The sequence below is a fragment of the Camelus bactrianus genome, chromosome 18, assembly GCF_048773025.1.
Source record: "Camelus bactrianus isolate YW-2024 breed Bactrian camel chromosome 18, ASM4877302v1, whole genome shotgun sequence".
Taxonomy (NCBI): Eukaryota; Metazoa; Chordata; class Mammalia; order Artiodactyla; family Camelidae; genus Camelus; species Camelus bactrianus.
The window spans coordinates 14,991,945-15,010,614 of record NC_133556.1 but is presented as its reverse complement, the minus strand read 5'-3'; the positions used below and the strand labels follow the sequence as shown (position 1 = coordinate 15,010,614).

At 38.7% G+C, this 18,670-nt stretch overlaps 1 protein-coding gene across 2 annotated transcripts in view; it reads right to left on the bottom strand.

Annotated features, from left to right (window-relative positions):
• Window positions 1–18,670, bottom strand: part of XPO6 (exportin 6) — a 96,366-nt gene that overhangs the window by 35,766 nt on the left and 41,930 nt on the right. For both annotated transcript variants that reach the window (XM_074346151.1, XM_074346152.1), the window contains exons 7-9: window positions 11,428–11,881; window positions 8,051–8,177; window positions 3,180–3,289 (exon numbers count right to left, since the gene is read on the bottom strand). In XM_074346151.1, coding sequence (XP_074202252.1) covers window positions 3,180–3,289; window positions 8,051–8,177; window positions 11,428–11,881 — 691 coding nt within the window. The remainder of the gene's footprint in view (window positions 1–3,179; window positions 3,290–8,050; window positions 8,178–11,427; window positions 11,882–18,670) is intronic.

Genomic DNA, 18,670 nt, shown 5'->3' with positions numbered 1-18,670 from the left:
ATGCTATGTGTCACAATGGCACTTCTTCTTTATTAAGCAGAAAGACACACTCGGAAAAAAAGGGGTAGCCATTTTTCTCACGCTTAGCCATGTTTGTTTACAGGCCAATCTAATGTCACCCAGAATCCCTGGCAGGCTGTGGTCAGCACTTGCCAGCACTCTCATGACAAAGAGGTTCACAGGACATGACTCAATAACTTTTGGTTGCTTAACTCACTTCAGATTTCCTCATCTTCCTGTAAAAAGAAGTTTCTACATAGGTGTCTCCTTTCACACTGACAAGCACAAAGAGAAGGGAGTGAGAGAGAGAGAAAAGGGCAGACAGCCAGTACTTACTTGTTGGACACCAAATGTCAACCAAGATACTTTACACACATCGCTTCATTTAATATTCTCAACTTGTAAAGTAAGCACAACCATTCCCCAAGTACAAAGAGGAAAAGACTGAAATTCAGGTCTTCCCACACCGCCCCTTCAAAATGGCAAACCTAGACAACGAACCCCATGAACAGCTGTGTTCAGCTTAGCATGTTACAGAACACTTATTCCATTAAAACTGGGACTCAGTTCTCTAAGTCCCCACCAGCTCTGATCAAAAAACCCTTAAGCATTCTCACTGAGCAAGGCATGTAGAGCTCCAATTTCCAAGCTCCTAGGACCAAAAATAAATCCATGTACGTTTGTGCTTCTAAATTCGTAGCCTACAATGCCTACCACTTTGTTGTGATGAATGATGCAAAACCTTTAAACCACAAGGGACAGGAACTGAATGCTGCTTCTGTGACTTAACCACACCTACGTTTCCCATTTAAGACACCAAGAAAACATTCTTGACTACTTCCTGCAAGATCAGTTGCTTCTGAAATTTTGGCTCAAGCCACAAAAGCCCCCCAACTCCTTTACAGATATATTTTATCAGTTGAAACACATTTGATCGCATTTACATGCTCTTCGTTAAAATGAAAATGGTAATTACCAGTAGCCAGTGCTCTTTATCAGCTGCTTCTGCAAAACGGTGCATCTCTAATATACTGGGGTCTCTAATATAACCTAGAGTAGTGGTTGTCAAACTTTCAAAACTTTCAATTAAAAATTTTGGAGTACATACTTGTATAAACATACACCCTTAAGAGGTAATAGGAAAAACATATAAATTAAAGTCCAACTATTTTCTTTGTGCACCCCAGAGGACTACCTTATACACCCTTCTTTGTACTCTACTACCTTAGACCACCAGGAGGTGTCTGATGGACAAGCAGTTCCCCAGATGATGGTTACCATTTAACAGCATAAACCACAGACCAGCTTTGAAGGTCTGGGGTTTTTTTGTTTTGTTTTTTTAAAGGCATAAGTGTTACACGTATATGTTTAAAAAAAGAAAAGCCATGAAAAATTATAAAGCCTTGCATGGATAATAATCAAATGATCAATGAGAAAAATCCCTAGTGTTTAAAAGTGGTCAGCCAGAACCACTGACAACTGAGACAGCAGATGACAGATGCCTGGGCAGGCAGGTCAACATCTGTAACTGGGCTTTGCCGTCCAGGGGCCCTGTTCACTTAACTCCATGGTCACCACCTCAGTTAAATGGCAGCAGCATCGTCTATTACTTATTATGACTAGTGTGGTCATCGTGGTGACCACTGATTGAGTGCCTAATACATGCTAGATGCTGTGCCAGGTTTTTTACACGCACGATTTCCTTGAATCCTAACCATCCTGCAAGCAGTTCTTAGTATGTTCACTGTGCAAGAGGAAATGTGCTCAGCATGTAACTTGACCAAAAGTAACACTGCTACCATGAAGCAGAAAAGGAATTTAAACTCTGCACCACTGCTCTTCTACTGGTGCAATCATCTGCACAAGCGTATATTTAATATTAATAATGTGCTAGCATATATTTTCTCAATGGAACCATATTCTCCACACCTAAAGCACATTTGTACTGTGCTTTAAAAAGCATTTTCATATTAATCATTTCCTCAGTTTATTCTTTCAACAAGTCTGAGAGATGTGAAAAAATATCTACCACTTAAGTATAGCAAAATCAGGCACAGCCCCAGAACCAAAGGATGCAACTGTTCGGCATACAAGAAAGAGAAGTTGGCGGAAGTGCCTTTTCTTTGAAGAATCTCATTCAAAAACACAATTACTCACAGTTGGCAAATTCACTAAAAATAGGATCTACTGTTGTGTAAGAAGGTTTCTGAGTTACAAATATACTACCCATATGACTTGACACCATAATAACTTTAAAAATAATTTTGGAAACAAAAGTGCAAATGCTTAAACATGGAATGCAAATACTGTTTAGAATTTTTAAAACTCATAAAACCTCAGTAATAGAAAGGGCTTTAGAGGTTCAGTCCAACTCTTCCCAGACCAGGGATGGAGGGAGGGGGAGTGTGTCTTCACCATCTCCATTATACCACAACACAATGTGCAAGGCGTTCTAGATATACTAGCTTTAGGTATTAGATATATAATGACCACAGTGTACAGGAAACATACTCTCTGCCTGCAAACAAGAAAAATGGGCTTGAGAAACATATGAAGAAAACAACATTTCCCCATTTTCTGTTTTCTAAAATATAATAAGTATAAAAATAATTATCTCTGGACTGTGGGATTACGGATAACTTATCGTCTTCATATTTTTCTGTCTTTGCTAGTTTTTAAAATAAATATTTTTATGACAATTATTTATTATTTTATTAAGGAAAATTTCAAGCACATACAGAAGGAGTAAGAATATAATGAACCCCAAGTTCCTATCAACTAAGTCTGACATCAATTACCAGCACATGGCCAATCCACTTTCCCCTATAGTCCCAGGGAATTATTTTAAAGCAAATCCCAGATGTCCTATCATTTCATCCAATAAATACTTCCATTTATATCTCTCAAGTAAAGGCCATGGTTATGGGGGGGGGAACCAAGAAAGTATTATCATACCTAAAAAAATTAATGATACATATTACTTTTTTAATCAGAAAAATGTTTTTTTAAAAAGATATCTAAGGGGAAAAAAGAAGAAACTGCTCAGTGGCATTACTACCTAAATAGCTTACATGACTCAGTTTCACTAAAGTGGTCTGACTGCATGGTTGCCTCTACATGGTCATAAGAAAAACTAACAAAAAGGTCTATTTCTAGTTATCAATGTTTCTGTGGTTTACCTGTTGAGAACTGCTTCCTTGTCTCCCAGACGACTTTTAATTTTACTTGTCAGATAATCCAAAAAGAGCGTCCAGATATCCAAACAAGAGAAGTAACCTTCATGAGTAGGCTATGATGCAAAAGAAATCCAGACAATGAAATTACTTAATGCAGCTACTCCTTAGAAACACACCCACCAGCATTTACTTCCACCAGAATGGTACAACCATAAGCCTAGGTTCCCTCAGCTTCTTGATAACCACAACTGGTGTCTTTTATTCAGTCTTCATGATTGGTCCCTGGTAAACCTAACAAAACAAGGGTACCATGGAACACATCACTGAGGAGATACTATGCAGGACAGGACAAAATGATTCACAAAATAAGCCAGGTGAACACACATCCTAAAATCTGAGACTGTGATGCAGATAGCTCTTACAGATCATCCAGTTCCAATCTGTTTTAGAGAAAAAGAAATTGAGATGCAGAGATATGTTCAAAGTCAGGAGTAGGAGGAGGTCCCTTTACCTTCAGCCAATGCTCTTTCCACTACATACTATTACAAAACCAAAAATAAGTTTCAGTGGCTCCAAAGTGACAGGCTTACATATTTGTACACTGGGAAAGTAACATTTGCAGTTTTCCTACATAACAGATTGAAAATGAGCTTGTTAAATCTGACCCACAGGCTTTAGCTCATCTGAAAAGCAGGGGTGTCAAACAGGCAAAGAGCAACCTCTAGCCAGGTGCTAATAAGGACAAAGTGAGGAGATAAGAGCAAGTCTCTGCAGGGTCCTAGCGCCTGGACCACTGCACTCATCAACCTTCTCAAGAGCCTTGAGATTCTATTTTATGCAAAATACAAGCACTATATTCTCCAACATCTAGTCCTTCTCATACACATTCAGTTTTAACTTGTGGTCCCCCAATCCCTTATACATCCACTCGAATTCTTGCTACCTACAAGAACTCTTTGGTTTTACTTGTGGTTACTTCACTGAACTACAGTTTGGTGGCAGGTTTGATATGGAAAGAAATAATACTATCACCTTCATGGTTTATCAGTTTCCTTTCATTTCTGATCCACAAGAAAATCCAGAAGTTTACAAGGGCACATATGGAATCTGTCCAAGGAATAACTAACAATGATGGTGGTGACGTACAGTGAGAGTTCTGTATTCAGGCTGAGTCTGAGACAGAAAAACTGTAAACTTAAAAAATGTGGCAGACTCCAACCTCACAACCCACAGGGTAGCCCTGGAAGTAGATTGCTACAGCTCAGTCAGAACCACAGGCAGGGCCATCCTCAGAACACAAAATGAACCTGAAGAATAAGCAGGAAAAATAATTAATAAGCCATGTGGAAATAATATAGCAGACAGGTACTCGACTTGTAGCCAGGAGTTGTAGTCTTGTCTGGGCTTTGGCTTGCTGGCTTCCTGTAAGTCACCCAGTCGTCCCTCCTTGGCTTAAAAATAGTTACCAGCCCCCTTGCCAAAAAAACACAACTGATCAGATGAATGTGGAAGTGCTTTTGAGAAAAGCCACCTCATAAATCCAAATATTATGGCTATGTCAAAGTTCTTCACAACTATACACATCTTCCCCACGTCTTTCAATTAAGGATTTACTATGTGGCTCGAGGCTAGGAAAAAAGGGTGAGCAGATACACTCTCTGCAGGACCTGAAACACCACTGTTCACATCCATATCTACAGCCCTCACTGTGAGTGCACTGTGTACACTGTCTGCAATCTGGCCTTTGACAAATGCTGTGGGAGCAGATCATTAAGGTCACAAAGATAGGCTGACTGCACTTGAGTTATATAACTTTTCAGAGCCCTCCCAGACCCATTTTTAAAATGTACCTGTACTCAGATTTACCTTTTAGGTCCCAGGGCTGGTTAGTCACTAACGATCCTGACAAGTTTCTTTAAGAAACTAATGATACCACTCTTGTCTCCAAGTGGTTTCTTTTCATTGGCACTGGTCTATTTGATCTTTGCAATAGTCCTGGAAAGTCGACAGGTATTTTGTTTCTTCCCATTTTACAGATAAAGAAACCATGGCTCAGAAGTAAAGTCACCTGCCCAAGGTGGCAAGGAACAAAAACAGAACTAGAACATGGATCTTAAGGCTCCAGGTCCAGAGCCCTTCCCCCTCTGCCACACTATCTCAGGCATGTTTTAGGAAGAAGGGGCAAACTGGAAACTGCAAGACCAAGAAGGAACTGGTGATGATACAGCAAGAGAAAGAGGAGGACAGAAATCATGTGCTTATACAGACACCCCAGGGCCTCAGCAAGCAAGGAAAGTAACCGTGGAGGCAAACACGAGGTGTGCACTAGTGGCTGGAAGGACCGTGGCGGGACGCTCAGGTGAAAGAAAAGACGCAGGAAAAGACAGAGAGGAAGCAGTTAAAGGACGATACTAACGCCGTCTGTCTTATTACTGTTCTTTGAAAATGTGCTGACCAGTACTAAAATTTCCATGAATTCTAGGCTAAGTACAGTCATAATAACCCTCTTAACAAAAGAAAACACATGTTTTCTCATTTTATAAATAATTAAACTATGATAAAGGAAGAATACACTGTTAATGAATAAATGAGAACTTAAAGCTCTCTCTTGAGAGCAATTTCTTATTCTTAAATCTTATCCCAAAGAATTCCACTCCTATCGAGTGCACCCTGCCATCTTTTCCCCTCCCCACTTCTCTAGAAAAGGGCGGCCTCCCTGAGGCTGAACTGCCCGGGGCACCGCCCAGGGCTCAGAGCCCGCTTCTGCCTGCACCTCAAGGCCACCGACCCCCACAGTCGAGAGTCTGCGCCCAGAAAGTTCTCACATGGGAGACCAGGAGAGTACGGGGAGCTCAGCTGACAGTGACCTGCTGGTGAGGGAGGACGAGAGAAGCCTGCTGTTTGCTTCATGACCAGTCTAGCTCTCTTCTCAGTACATAACACATATAAACATATAAAACCAGTTCAACAGAAAACTAACATGTAGGATTCAAGTGAACAATCAGAGAAGATGAACACGGAAAGACTCTAGAGGTGCCCACTACAGTCTCCTTAGGTGAGGAAACTGAAATCTAAAGAAATTTAAAAGACCTGCCCAAAGACAGACCTAACAGAAAAACCAGAGCTCAAACACAGAACTTTTGGGTCCATGTCCAAAGAAGCAGGCATAAGACATGTATACTTTAACACATTTCTTTCACTTTCCTCTATACCATGTATACCAGAAGACCCCATTTAATAAAGGGAACAAAACTGCAAGACATTTTCCTTCTGTTTTTCCAAATAAACCCCTTCTCTCTGACCTCAGCACCGGCTCTTTATCTCTCTTCCATTTCTGCTACACTTATTCTAAGGTATCTATCAAATCCTTCTCTTTTTTCCTTAAGACTTCTCTGGATCCATCCAAAACTCTCCCACCTCTGAGCTTTCTCTCCTACATCCTCAAACTCCTACGTCTCATTACCTCTTCTATCCCTTCTTAGGCCTGGTGAGCTCAGCGTGTTTCCTCGCTCTGCACTCACAGGTCCCTCTATCAGACATCTTGTCACTTCTTCAACCGCTGATCCTCCTGCACCTGCACCCTCCCAAATCCCCTGTGACACACACACACACCCCTTCCAGCCTCCACCCTAGCCTTCTCCTCTAGCCTCATTAAGTTACAACATCAGTGATTTAAACAACCAAAAAAGTCTACTTATAAAATCAGGTGCCCTCACTGACCCAGCAGTTTCATCCCTAGTATGCACCAACAGAAGAGCCACACATGTACACCAAAAAGCACGGACAAGAATGTTCACTGCAACATGATTCATGATCGCCAAAAACTGGAAGCAGCCCAAATCAGCAGCAAAGTGGGTTTTCTAATGACTTCCTATAAAACAATGAGTACTGCCACACACAACACAGATGAATCTCATAACACGATGTTGAACGAAAAAAGCCAAACAAAACAAATACACATTGGGTGCTTCTATTTAGAGAGGTTCTACCACAGGCACAACTGTTCTAGGAGGTTAAAGTCAGGACTAGGGTTACTTCTCGGGAGGAGGGGAGTGACTGGCAAGGGACACGAGGGGATTTCTGGGAGTGCTGGTCACGTTCTGTTTCTTGACTTAGGTGATGGTTAAATGGTCTGTTCATTTTGGGAAAGCTCATGAAGCTGTTCATGTATGATGTATGTACTTTTCCATGTGTGTGATACTTCAATAAAAAGCTGATTTTAAAAAGACACACAAGTGATAGGGTATGATGGAAGTGTCTAAAGCTGGACTGTGATGATGGTTGTACAAATCTACAAATCTACTGAACATCATTGAACAGTAAAATTACAACGGATGAGTTTCTTAGTATGTGAGTTTTATCTCAATAAAGCTGCTAAAATACATACACAAATAAAAACTACTGGGTCACCAGAATGTAAATTCAGTGAAGGCAAGGACTTTGTTTTGTTGAATGGGGGAAACAAGTGGATCCATCAAAACTTAACTCTTGAGAGCTTCACTATTTATAATCTCCTTGTGGGAATTTTTAGTGCTAGTTGCAGGCTAAAACTAAAGGCCCTAACTTCAGACTTTTTCTATATTTTGCTTCTCCAACATAATAGTGGTTAAGAGGGCACAGACTCTATGGGTTCTGGCTCCCCCACTTAACTAACTGTATGACCCTCAGCAAGTTTCTTTGTGCCTCAGTTTCTTTATCTGCAAAATGGGGATGATAATAACACCTACCTCATAGGGGCGTTATGAAGGATAAATGTGTTAATCTTCATATAGTAAGCACTATATAAATGTTTGAGAAATAAATAAGTTCTTTCTCCCAAAGAAAACAAAGTAGACTTTGGGGGCAGGAAGGAATGGGCAGTTCTGATGCTTTACCTGATGAAATGTGTACTTGAACAAAAGTGTCAAAAACTCCACCACAGGGAACTGGGAGTAGGACTCAATTCTTCTTAGGTGAACACTCACAAAGAGCCGCAGGAAGTCAGTAAACTTCTCGATGTAGCTACATAAGAAGACAAAAGGTAACAATGAGAAACCCAGCCACCTCCTTTGAACAGAACTCAAATTCAATCCAAATTTCTTTCAGTATAGAACTATACAGATTTATAACATATTTTCAGTTAAAAATATAAAGGCCTGCAACAATTACCTACAGGTCAGGCAACCCTTCATTCCATTACCACCTGAAACATAGCAGAAAAGCAACTTTAATCCTCAGACACTATCTTGTAAGGCATCTTATAAGCTAGTGCTCTCATATTTTCTAAGTCAGTGTTATGACCCAATTAAAGTAAAGGAAATGGTACTAAAAAGTCAGTGGGCAGATCATGTGTCATATCAATGTGGGAGGTCTGGAAGGCTGGTTTTCTCTGCTAGGAGGCCAAAATATCAAAATGAATGTGCTAATAAAAGCCAAAAAACAAGACAAGGCTACAAAAAAGGCATGGCATCCAGGTAAGATATGTTCAGTTGCAACCTAGTGTTCCCTTTTTCCCCCACCCTCTGGCTCCTGGTGCTAACTAAACATAGCACATCCCAATCCACTCTGAAAGTGATTTCAGTGTAAGAGAGGAGGGCTGTTAGAGCTGGACAAGACTCAGGGACAATTGAGTGATGCTTCATTTTACAGATGAGGCCCCAAGAGATAAAAGTGAGTGGCCCAAGGTCACTCAGCCAGCACATGGCAGAATAGGACTACCATCCACTCCCCATCCAGTGCTGTTTCTTTTCACATCACAGTGAATTCCCAATTCATTTGTATTCAAAAATCATTTCACAGAAGAGCGTGGGTCACAGCTGCAAGGATAAGAGATTTTTGTTATTAAATACACAGCACATCACCACTCTCACATTTCAGAAACTGTCATTTTGAGCCCCTAAATACCAAAAGGTGATTCGAAAATGAGATGGACACACCTCCATAAATCACATTTCAAAGACTGCTGAAAAAAGATAAAGATACACTAGGCCTTCAACAAAATCTGAATAATGGCTAAAAGCAATTCTGAAACTCCTAACTGCAAAAAGTTTTTTTTTTTTTTTTAAGTGAAGATACATGAAACAGTAAAGGGGAAGAAGATAACTACTATTGTGAAGAGCAAAACTGGCCCATAACGAAAATGTCCCATATTGTTCCTGGGACCTATCACCCTGAGGGTGGCCCATCTGTCTGTGTGACCACCACACATATGGGCGCTTATGTGCGGCTTAAAAAAAAGAAAAACAAGAACTAACCTTTTTAATAAGGATCATGGGGCTAAATACTTCAAAAACAGTAAAGCACTAATCAACTGATTTTAGAGATGGGAAGTACAAAAAGACTTCTCTCTGGGGCCTTCAGTCCCTAACCCTCCAGAGCAGGAACTGTTCATTCCTTGCTCAGTTTACTGCTCTTTAGGAAGGTGCACTCATTTCCCTACCACCCACAAAAGAATAAAGAGAAGTCACGGGTCAAATGCTATGCAATCTCAATTTTATTGTAATCTCCAACCCAATTTTTTTTTTTTTAAAGAATACAAGCAAGACTGTTCAGTAGCTAAAACTTCAGATTTTATTTCACCTCATTTTCTTTCCCTGGCCCACCTTCTGGTACAGGTGCTAATGAGCAGTAGAAAGTTAGAAAAAAGGCAGTAGGGGAGAAGAGAAGCAAAGGACCTGGTTAAGAAGCTCCTAAACAACTGAGAATGGACTTAGCTGTTGAGAATTAGTGGTTAAGGGGCCCAGGAGCCAAGAAGCAAACACACAGTATTGGTCATGTCACCTTTCTGCTTCCAGGCACCTCTCAGCTTTCACAGGGCAATAGGAAGCATAGGATTAAAATATAAAACCGAGAGCACACAAGTTATACGTAACAAAATCAGCAAATAGATGACCCATGATGACATTTCTACACCACCCAAACAGAAGCCATAGCAAACATTAGACTACAAGTCAAAGTCTAAACAACTGATATCTGATGGTTGGTACAAGCAGCTAGGTACTGTTGTGGTTTTTTTTTTTTTTACATATGAAAATACAGTCTTTCTTAACCAAAGCTAGAAAGGATATAAAATTGTGTCTTTGAATGCTAATGCCTCTAAACTCAAATAGAAAGCCATTACCAAATAATACAAATAAAACCAACACATTACCATATTAGATTATTAGTTCTTTTGTGATTATACAAAGAAAATTTCACACAAAGCTTGTTTACAATGAACCAAACCAAAATAATCTTCCGTGCCAATTTTTTTAACTTTAGAAAAACTTACTAAAATCTCTAAATTTAAGAAGCACCAAACTGTCTTAACTTTAGGCACTTGACTTTATATTCTGCTACTTACTCTAAGGAAAAGGAAACGGCTTAATTCTGTATGACTTAATAACAAAAACAAGCGAAGGAAAATTGATTAAAATACTAACAACTTTTGCTGCGAGGCAATCTATATTTACTAATTCAATACGATTCATCTGCTTGAAAGTTTCTGAACAGTCAACATAACATTCTTAATATAAGTTTCCAGGTTCCCCCCCTTGTTTTCACACAGTAGTAGCATCATATTAATGAAGGCTGTAAGATACATAAATGACACCATCTGTAAGGGAAATAAATGAGACCATGCCTCAGCATACTGTGGAGTCATCCTTTAGAGCTCTTACTAGAGAGAGGCCAGGTGATTTGAGGCTCCATTTAAGAGGACAGTAACTGAGAAACACAGGTGTGTGCCCCCATTAATGTGCCCACATTATCTTCTTTCTTTAGGTGTAAACTCGTCATCAGTATAAAATTCAAAATAATGACAATATTTCTATGCACTGCACGATGTTCACTTGAGCAAAGTCAAATAGTAAGACCCGACAGGCAACATCAAGTGAGGAAGGGCGATTGTAACTCCTGTACCTCCACGGGCCTCCTCTCCTGTTCTTGGCTACGCATGACCGGCAGTCTCAGTTCCTGCACCATCTCAGACCTGCAGGCAAAGAGTGAGGAAGAGGGCGGACGAGGGTGGAAGGGAGGACAGAAGATGGATGGGCAAAGAAGACAACCAACCTACACAATTCACAACGACTTTTCTAACTCAACTCTTTCCCTTAACCACCCTAGCCCTTCCAGCTAAGCTCAGACTTACTGGTACACACCTACCTCTCCGTTCCTCACCAGGAGCCCCAAATTCTGAAACCAAAAAGGATTACAGACACTATGCAGCACAATGTGATAAAACAGCCAAGGCCCATTCTCAGGGCACAGCCGACTCCACACCTGTTCTCATTACCTCTCATCGAGCTCTTCTAGCCTGCTCTTCACCGTGTGGGCATTGTTATCCTTGGTGATTTTCTGCAGGAGGTAGAAAGTCTGCTGGAACATACGCAGTAAGTACTCCTCGAATTCCATAGGCACACAGTTCTTGGACATGAGTTCATTGATGCAGGACATGGCTAGGACCCCGAGCCGGCCGCGCTCCTGACCCAACACACAGTTCTGGCTGCTGCCATTAACTGATGCCATCTTCCTGGCCCGGATGTCACAGCCAAAGCGTGCAAAGTGGAAGATGGTGGTAAGGAGGGATGGGGTGATGCTGGCAGACAGAGGAATCCAACTGAAGAGATGAGCCAGGCACTCCAAGGCCAGGGAACAGATATACTCACTCTCCGCATCAAGGATGGGGATTGGCTGATTCAACAGTTTGGCTGAACTAGGACTCTGCAACAGGTTACTCAGTAAGTCACCTGAAATACAAAAGGCTTTTAAGATACAATGCTATCAAATTTCTCACAAACCAATTTAAGTAATTCTCCTTTAAAAAACAAGAAAATCCAAGCATTAGTATAAAGCAGACGCTCCCAAAGTTTGGTCCAGCGATCCCTGAAGGTTCCTAGGACCATTTGGGGTGGGGGTGGGTGAAGGGGTGGTCACAAATTCAACACTATTTTCAAAAGAATGTTATTTTCCTCTCTTTTATTATCTGACAGGTGTACAACAGAGCTTCCCAGAGGCTACAATACATGTGATATGCACCAGTGGAAAAGCAAAAGCTATCTTATCATTAAAGAGATTTGCTACATATTAAAGAGATTTGTGACAATGTAAAAATAATGCTGCTCTTATTAGTAAAAACTTGTTTGCTTTTGAAAATATTTTTCATTAAAATATATTATTTGTTATACACAGAGTTCATCACAGTTTTTTTTAAAAAAAATAAATATTTCTAAAATTTCCCAGTTTTAATATTAGTAGATAAAACTCACAAAGCTCTCTGAGGACCTCAATAATTCTCAAGAGTTAAGGAGTCCAGGGTGAGCGAAATGGGTGAAGGTGGTGAAAGGTATAAACCTCCAGTTGTAAGACAAAGGAGTCCTGGGAATGTAATGTACCACATGGTGACTATAGTTAACAATACTGTACTGTGTATTTTAAAGTTGCTAAGAAAGTAAACTAAGTTTTCACCACAAGGAAAATAATTTGTAACTGTGTGGTGATGGATATTAACTAGATTTACTGTAGTGATCATTTCACAATCTATACAGATAGCAAATCATTATGTTATTATATATCTGAAACTAACACTAACAGTGTTATATGTAATTTATATCACAATTTTTTAAAAAGAGTAAACAGGTCCAGAGACCAAAACTTTGAACATACTGGGCTAGTCAAAGACTGGCATCATCAACATAATCCGGAGCTTCTCAGAAACACAAATAATCAGGCCCCACCCACACCCACTGAAGGAGAACCTGAGGGGAGCAGGACGGAAGCCATGCTGTTACAAGCTCTCCAGGTGATTCTTACACTTGCTCAATTTTTGAGAAGCACTGAACCAAACACTAAAGGAAAGCATGCAAAATGAAATGGGGGGGGCGCTATAAAATGATTTCTAAAGAAGAAAAATATTCATAATTATAACAAGAAGAAAACTTTCCTGAAATAAAGATGCAACTATACAAAAGGGCTTATTCTGCCCCAAGAAAAAATTATGAAGAGTAGTCAATACATGGGGGGAGAGGATAGCTCAAGTGGTAGAGCCTGTGCTTAGCAAGCATGAGGTCTTGGGTTCAATTCCCAGCACCTCTTCCAAAAATAACCTAACTACCTCCCCATACTTAATTAATTAATTAATTAATTAATTAAAATAAAAACAAGCCCATTAAAAAAAAGTAATCTAAAAAAAAATCTAAAGAGTAGTCAATACAAAAACTTTGGGAATAAGGAAGGAATGGAGGAAGAAAGAGCACATCTACAAAGGAGAAAACACCAAACTCACTTCACCACAGTAACACTCAAAGCTAAAATACAGTGGTGCAGTGTCTACAAGTTCTAGACAAAGAATGACTTAATCCAAAGGTCTCCTTAAGAAAGGTGACATTTTTTCAAACATGCACAATTCAGATGATATACTGCCCACAAATTCTTAAGGAGGATATTGAACAATGAAACCATGCAAATAAAGAAACAAAAATAAAGAATTAAGGAATGAAGAGGCTGTGGCAAAGGGACTAATACAAGCATTGAATTTGAATTAAATATAGAATCAGGACTAAAAAATGCAGGAATTATAGAAGGGTGTGCTAGCTAACTTTCTCATCTTTCAAAAGCAAGAAGTCTCAAATTATATGGTCTAAAATTAAAACAGAAATTGGTTTTCATAATCTTTTTTTTCTTAACCTTAAAGACATCTTTTACAAACTAATATTCTTTGTGGAAAAAGCATCTCAAGGTCAGTACTCCTTCCGTTAAATACTTTCTGTTAAATCCAAGTAAAACTAAAATATAATTGTTTTTATTAAAAACAAAAATATGTATGTCATTTTATCTCTTTATTCAGTTTAATCTATCTTTATCTATAGATATGGAGAGAGAGAGGTCTGGAACGATGTTATTTCTGTATGGTGGATACTAGGTAAATTATTACATTTCATTTTTTACCTTACAGCAGGCAGTCCTCAAATGCTTTGGTCTTAGAACCCCTTTACACTCTTAAAAATTATTGAGGCCATCAAAAAGCTTGTTTACGTAGGTTATTCCTACTGATTATTTGTCATATTAGAAATTAAAACTCGGAAATTTTTAAATACTTCATTTAATGGTAAACCCATTACATGTTAACATAAATAACATTTTTAAAGGAAAAAATTGTATTTACACCCCCCAAAATTAGTGAGAAGAATAGCACTGTTTTTACATTTTAAAAAATCTCTTTTATGTGTGGCTTTAAAAAAGACAGCTAGATTCTCTCATCTGCTTCTGTATTCAATCTGTTGCACTATGTTGTTTTATTGAAGTATATGAAGAAAACCCAGCTTCACATAGATATGTAACTGAAAATAAATGCCTTTTTTTTTTTAAAGGGAAAAGGTAATTAGGTTTATTTATTTACTTATTTTTTAAGTGGGGGTACTGGGGATTGAACCCAGGATTTAAGTGTAGGTACTGGGAACTGAACCCATGTGCATGCGAGGCAGGCACTCTACCACTGAGCTATCCCCTCCCCCTGAAAAAGAAAAGACGTATTTTAGTGGTCTTTTCAGGTAATTGCAGCTATTGCTTTAATATAATATTAAAAATTGATGAGTACTAATTTCTAAAAGGTTAATTGCTAAGGTAGAATCTGAATAAGCTATTTTATTCAGTATACTCATGAGAGAATGAGAATAAAAATGACAAACAATATCTTAGTATTTTTATAAATACATCTTTGACCTTAAAGGGTTTGGGGGACCTCCAGGGGTCCCCAGACCTACTCAGAACTGCTGTCTTATACTAATGTTGGATTAACATGAACAAAGTAGTTCACCTTTCTTAGCTTCCATCTCCCTAACCATTAAAATGAGGATTTTTGTGACTTATTAATAAGGGATTTGATTTCCACTGTTATAAGTAGATTAGAAAGTTGTCCCCTGGCATCTTAAAGGGCATTTGTTGTTTCTATTCTTTAAGAGCTACATTTAATACCAGATGAGCCTCATCATGATCTCAGCTATCCAAACTGATAATCAGAAGACCTGATTTCAAAGAACAATGCAAGAAAGATGTTCAAGCAGAATCTGCAAACATTTCAGTTTGTTTTGTTACTAGATTAATTTTTGATTTTTTGACTTGCTGTGGTGGCTTTCCACTTGAGTCATACAATTTTCTTTCAATGACTGTTTCTGGCATTGCTTTTTTCTGATAGCCATTTATGAAAGATGCCAAAGTCAGAGGAAATCATCATTACTCAACTATTAGAATTATCGGGGCATGTATCAACCAGGATCAAACTGAGGTTTTAGCAATGCAGGAACCAACAGATAGCACCTCAACATGATCTTGTATTAAACCTGGATATCTTTGGGCCCTTGGGCCTTTTTAAAAGTATCTTGAAAATTGTTAAGTAGAAGTAAATTCTGGCTTTAAAAACAAAGCAAACAAACAAACAAGGTTAGCCCTATTCTCTTGCTCAGAAGAATTTTTCCAGAGTGGGACTGCTAAGTGGGGGAAAAAAGCAAAATATTAATGGTAATAATGTTGTTAAGAATAGCTACCATTTCATGTGCTGTTATCTGCTTGGTGCTGGCCTAAGCACTTTTTTCTTTTTTAAACACACATATATATATATTTTCAGATTCTTTTCCATTATAGGTTATTACAAGACACTGAATATAGTTCCTTGTGCCATATCTATTTTATATATAGTAGTGGTACCTGTTAATCCCAAACTTCTAATTTATTCCTCCCCTCCACTTATCCTTTGGTAACCATAAGTTTGTTTTCCATGTCTGTGAGTCTATTTCTATTTTGTAAATAAGTTAATTTGTGTTATTTTTTTTTTAGATTCCACATATAATTGATATCATATGGTATTTCTCTTTCTCTGCCTAACTTATTTCACTTAGTATGATAATTTCTAGGTCCATCCATATTACTGCAAATGGCATTCTTTCATTCTTTTTTATTGCTGTGTAATGTCCCATTGTATATATACCACATTTTTATCCACTCATCTGTCGATGGACATAGGTTGCTCCTGTACTAAGCATTTTACATACAGTCTCATTTAAATCTCATAACTCTAAGGTAGGTATTACTATTATCTGCATTTACAGACTGTTAGAGTAACTAAAATACAAATAGATTAAGCACTTCCACCATGTTTCTCAGCTCCTAAGAGACAGAGCAGAAACTAAAACCTAGGTCTGGCCCCAAAGCATATGCTCCTTCCCTGAAGGCAGTCAACTACAAGATTGTGCAGCCGGGAAAATGATCAGTCAGAAAGCTAATACTCAAATATAGAAAAATACGTAGGCTCTAAAGTCATATATAAAAGAATGTGTATACACCATGACTACAACTGTAGAAAGACTGAACAGGATTATGCAAAGGTAAATACCGTTTAGGTGGAGAGGATGATCTCTGATTTTTTTTTCCCTCAGAACAAGAATCTTTTAATGTTATAATAAAATTATAAAAAAAATCTTTTAATGTTATAATCTTTTAACGTTTTAATAAAAATTATTTTACTCAACTTTAAATACTTCAAGAAATTTTAGTAAACTGTAGCAGAGTTTTTCCAAAACTGTGTTTTAATCAAAGTGGAAGGAACTGCCACAGAACAGAGACCCTGCTTCATGCTGCAGCATGTCCAAAGCAAAGCTGAGAGAGCTTTCTAATAAGCACCCTGAGTAAGAGGGCACCTTGGTCAGAAAACCTGTGAGCAACTTCATCATCCCTGACCTGGGCAGACCAGGGCAGGCCCGGGCGGCAACACGCACGCGTGCCCAAAGCAGTGCGTGGGCAACTCCAGTGCACTTACTAACTTGGAAGTGACTCAGACGTGGCTGGAACATTTGTAATGGACTTTTCATGCAAAGATCCCCTCAGCTTTTTCATTCTAATTATTGAAATTTTATGTTTTTCTATTCAGCTCTCTATTTACTAACTCAGAGTTTCTCAACCTCAGCACTATTCACATTTGGAGTTGGATAGTTCTTTGCTGTTCTGCGCATTGCAGGATATTTAGCAGCATCTCTGGCCTCCATTCACCCGACGCCAGTAGTACTTTCTCCTTCAGTTATGTTAACGAAAAACATTCTCCACATTGCCAAATACCCGCTGAAGGGCAAAATCACCCCAACTGGGAACCTCTGACCTAACTGTAGCCTCAGTCCAGTAAAATGGGGAGAAACTCTTTTCAGGGAACCCCTGGGAAGGAAGAAACAAGATTACAGGAGTTGTGAGTGACCCTCTCAAGTCCCTTCTTTCCTTAAGTGAAAAGAACTGCAAGTGCACGAACATGCGCAACTTGGAAAGACTTCAGGAGAAAACAGGAAGGTATAAATCTGTCTCAATCAACTCGAGCTAAGACATCTACACCCTGAAAAACTTTCTATCACCAGTATATGTACAGATCTATATGTGAAACTAAATGCTATCTGGACAAGAAAGATATACCTTAATTTTTACTGCAGAACAAACAAAGCTAACTCAGAACTACAGTATTTATATAATTTCATTTTGTTCACTTTTACTTTCATTTTTCAACCAGGTTTCATTCTTTGAAAGTGATCAGGTAGAAAATGACATTACAAGAAAGTGGACAAGAAAAGAGACCAAAAGCCAAGTCTGACAGGCAGCTGGGCAGGGTAATGAGAGCCTGGCAGGGACTGCTGATGAGGTGTGTTAAGGAATTACTTGTTTTACTCATTAAGCCCTAAGGTTGCTCAGAATCAACTTCCTCCATAAAACTGAGCTCACAGTCAAGAAAGCTAAATAATTTTCTAGAAGTTTTACTGTTTAACTAGGTGTCTTCAGGGCACAAAGGCAGTTAAGCAAAAGAATCAAAATGAATGTTAATTAAATCATCAGCACTGCCCAAATAATGGGGCAACATCTGATGACTTCACTTGCAACTGTCATAAAGAGAAGAAAAAAGTAACAAATGAACACGCAATTCTTTTTTTTAAAGAGGAAGTATATCAGTTTGAAAACTTACTTAACTTCCTACTCCACCCGCCCCAGTCTCAATTTAGTTTACTTTTTCTCAAATACTAAAATTCAAAACTTCGAAAATTTTAACAATGGCTAAGAGGCAACTTGTGAGAAGTTTGTACCATATTTTTAGGTTTTGTTTATATGGAAATGTCACGTGAGTTCCTATTTTATTTCACCTAACCTCATAAACTAAACATAGGCAATACATGAAAGAAGCAAGCATTTATTTTTGATTTCTATTATCTGATATTCCCCACCCCGGCCTCCAGAAAAATAAGTCTAGCAAAATATAAACTGAGTCAGCTCAGAACGTATACCTGAATGACGCCAACTAAAACTCCCAGCTTTGGTACTAGAAAGCGATTTCAGAAAAACAAAGTTTTACTATACTTTACTGAACTTTACCAAACTGCTGCTGCTGTCTTAGTTTGGATGCCAAGCTAGTATTCAACTACCTTAAAACAAATCTAATGCAAAAGAACTAACCTTTGCAAACAATTGTTTAAATAAGATGACAAATTTTAAGATTAGCCAAACTACACAAGATTCGA